The sequence below is a fragment of the Etheostoma cragini genome, unplaced genomic scaffold (assembly GCF_013103735.1).
Source record: "Etheostoma cragini isolate CJK2018 unplaced genomic scaffold, CSU_Ecrag_1.0 ScbMSFa_2879, whole genome shotgun sequence".
NCBI classification, from domain to species: Eukaryota; Metazoa; Chordata; class Actinopteri; order Perciformes; family Percidae; genus Etheostoma; species Etheostoma cragini.
The window spans coordinates 344-2,910 of NW_023267088.1; the positions used below are offsets into that span (position 1 = coordinate 344).

The following is a 2,567-nucleotide window of genomic DNA, read 5'->3' on the forward strand; positions in this document are numbered from 1 at the left end:
CTCACCAGTGACGCTGTTGTATCAAAAGCACAGCTTTCCAAATCGTCTGTCGCTAAACAATGCTACAGACTCAAAATCCAGGCGCTGTCGGAGGGCTAGCCCGTTTTAAGGCAGCTAGCTGCTAGCATTGAGTTGAGGACTGTTTTTTCCTCGTCAAAGGTAGCCTGTGGAAACGTGTCGTAACCCAGCTGCCTTATCCCTATACAGGTCCTTACTGCAATACCTGAAACATTCCTTCTCTCATATGCTGCACATTTAAAATAGATACAAATGTGCTATTAATTGCGAGTAAATATTTGAATTGACAGATATAAAATGAGTAATATTTCTACATGTATTTAAAACAAGCTGTGAGATTGGGATGTAATGCCCCCCCCCCCCCCCCCCCCCCCCCCCCCCCCCCCTCCTTTCAGGGTGGAGCCTGCTGGACTCAGATGGTTGACACCAGGTCTGTGGAAGTGTAAGTATGTTTGTAGTTTCATTCATCAGACTGTGACATCACTCATTCAACCCTCTGTGAGCTGATTGGTTAATAACTGCAGCTGTGTTGTGTCTCGTTCTCTCCGTCAGATTCCTGTGAACTCACAGTCGACACCAACACGGTGAACAGGAACCTCAAACTGTCTGACAACAACAGGACGGTGACATTAGTGGAGAAGGATCAGCAATATCCTGGTCATGAAGAGAGGTTTGAGTCCTGGTCTCCTCAGCTGCTGTGTAGAGAAGGTCTGACTGGTCGCTGTTACTGGGAGGTCCAGATGAGAGGAAAGGTTCAGGTAGCGGTGAGTTACAGAGGAATCAGTAGGACAGGAGACAGTAGAGAAAGTGTGTTCGGACGTAATGATCACTCCTGGAGTCTGTTCTGCTCTAATGGTCGTTACTCTGTCCGGCACAATAACAGAGACACATCCGTCTCCTCTTCCCGTGTCTCTAGCAGAGTAGCAGTGTATGTGGACGTTCCTGCTGGCTCTCTGTCCTTCTACACAGTCTCCTCTGACTACTCACTGATCCACCTCCACACCTTCAACACCACATTCACTCAGACTCTCTACCCTGGGATTGGGTTTGGGTTAGGGTTTGGGAATGAGTACCTCCCTGGTTCCTCAGTGTCTCTGTGTCATCTATAGGACGGAGAGTGTCCTCCTGTCAGATTGAACTTCTCACTGCTGCTTTAAAAACGTCAGAGAAACTGTCAAAAGTGTTGGAGAAGGCGACAATGAAAAAGCGACAATCATACCGTAGTTTTTGCACTATAGAACGCACTTGAATATAAGGCACACTGTCAATTAATGGTCTATTTTTTTATCTTTTTTCATATATAAAGCGCACCGGACTATAAAGCGCATTAAGCGGGGGAAAAAAACAGTCAGATAAGGCAGTCAGTCAAACTTTATTAAACGCGTTCACAATAACTCAACATTACCAAACGTTAAAGAGCGTATTCACAATAAATACCAACCTTGTTCAGTTGTAACACGTAAAATACAACACAATACACCCAATTTTTCAGTTTATTACTTGTCCACAAATCCTTTAAATTCTTTATCTTCAGTGTCCGAGTTTAACAGTTCGGCAATTACGGCATCCAAAATGCCCGAATCCCTCTCGTCATTATCCGAGTCAGTGTCGTTGCTGTTAGCTGGCAGTTCAGTGATGATTCCGGCCTTTGCGAAAGCTCGGACCCCAGTTGAGACTGATACCTTAGCCCAGGCATCCACGATCCATTGGCATATGGTGGCATAAGTCGCCCGGCGCTGTGAATGTGTGTTCGCCTTCTGTCATCCACTGCTCCCACGCAGCTCGCAGTTTAACTTACAACGCCCTGTTAACACCAATATCTAGTGGCTGGAGTTCTTTAGTCAATCCACCTGGAACGATGGCAAGCTCTGAATTAGTTTGCTTCACTTGCTTTTTGACAGCATCGGTGAGATGGGCTCGCATGGAGTCGCAGATCAATAGGGACGGAGATTTGTGAAAAAAAACATCCGGTCTCTTGACGTAAAGTTCTCTCAGCCACTCACTCATCTTTTCCTCGTCCATCCAGCCTTTTGGGTTAGCTTTGATGATGCCGCCGACTGGAAACGTTTCTTTTGGGAAAGTCTTCCTCTTGAAAATGACCATGGGTGGAAGTTTCTGGCCATCAGCCAGGTAACTGAGAACTACAGTGAAGGATGACTTCTCGTTCCCTGTGGTGCGTATAGACCCTGTTCTGGTCCCTGTTTTCTCCACAGTGCGGTTCACGGGGATGTCAAAGGTGAGGGGAACCTCGTCCATGTTGGTGATGTGCTCGGGCCGGATCTTCTTTTCAGTGATCTTGTTTTTGCAGTATTCGCAGAAAATTACCAACTTTTCTTCGTAATCTTTTGGCAGTTGCTGCAAGACGGTAGTTCGTGTGCGGATTGAGAGATTACGTCTTTTCATAAAACGAAAGCACCAAGAAGGACCGCCTCGAAAGTCATTGATATTCATGTTCCGCTGTTGCCTTCAGTCGAATAGAGACTGTAGAGACGCTTCTACCTGCTGCTCTCTGTTCAATAACCCCCTGTTCAATTTTGTCCTCTAACTGT

At 46.2% G+C, this 2,567-nt stretch overlaps 1 protein-coding gene across 1 annotated transcript; it reads left to right on the top strand.

Moving 5' to 3' along the window:
- Positions 1-218: 218 nt before the first annotated feature.
- LOC117940617 (neoverrucotoxin subunit alpha-like) lies at positions 219-1,204 on the top strand. Its single transcript, XM_034865837.1, has 2 exons — positions 219-460; positions 571-1,204. Exons 1-2 carry the CDS (start codon positions 367-369, stop codon positions 1,125-1,127), a joined length of 651 nt encoding a protein of 216 aa, XP_034721728.1. The 5' UTR covers positions 219-366; the 3' UTR covers positions 1,128-1,204.
- The last annotated feature ends 1,363 nt before the right edge of the window (positions 1,205-2,567 follow it).

Bases quoted from the DNA above. Each gene is read 5' to 3' on its own strand.
- LOC117940617 (XM_034865837.1), top strand. From the start codon at position 367: ATGCCCCCCCCCCCCCCCCCCCCCCCCCCCCCCCCCCCTCCTTTCAGG. The intron at 461-570 runs GTAAGTATGTTT...TCTCTCCGTCAG, and splicing joins GACACCAGGTCTGTGGAAGT to ATTCCTGTGAACTCACAGTC.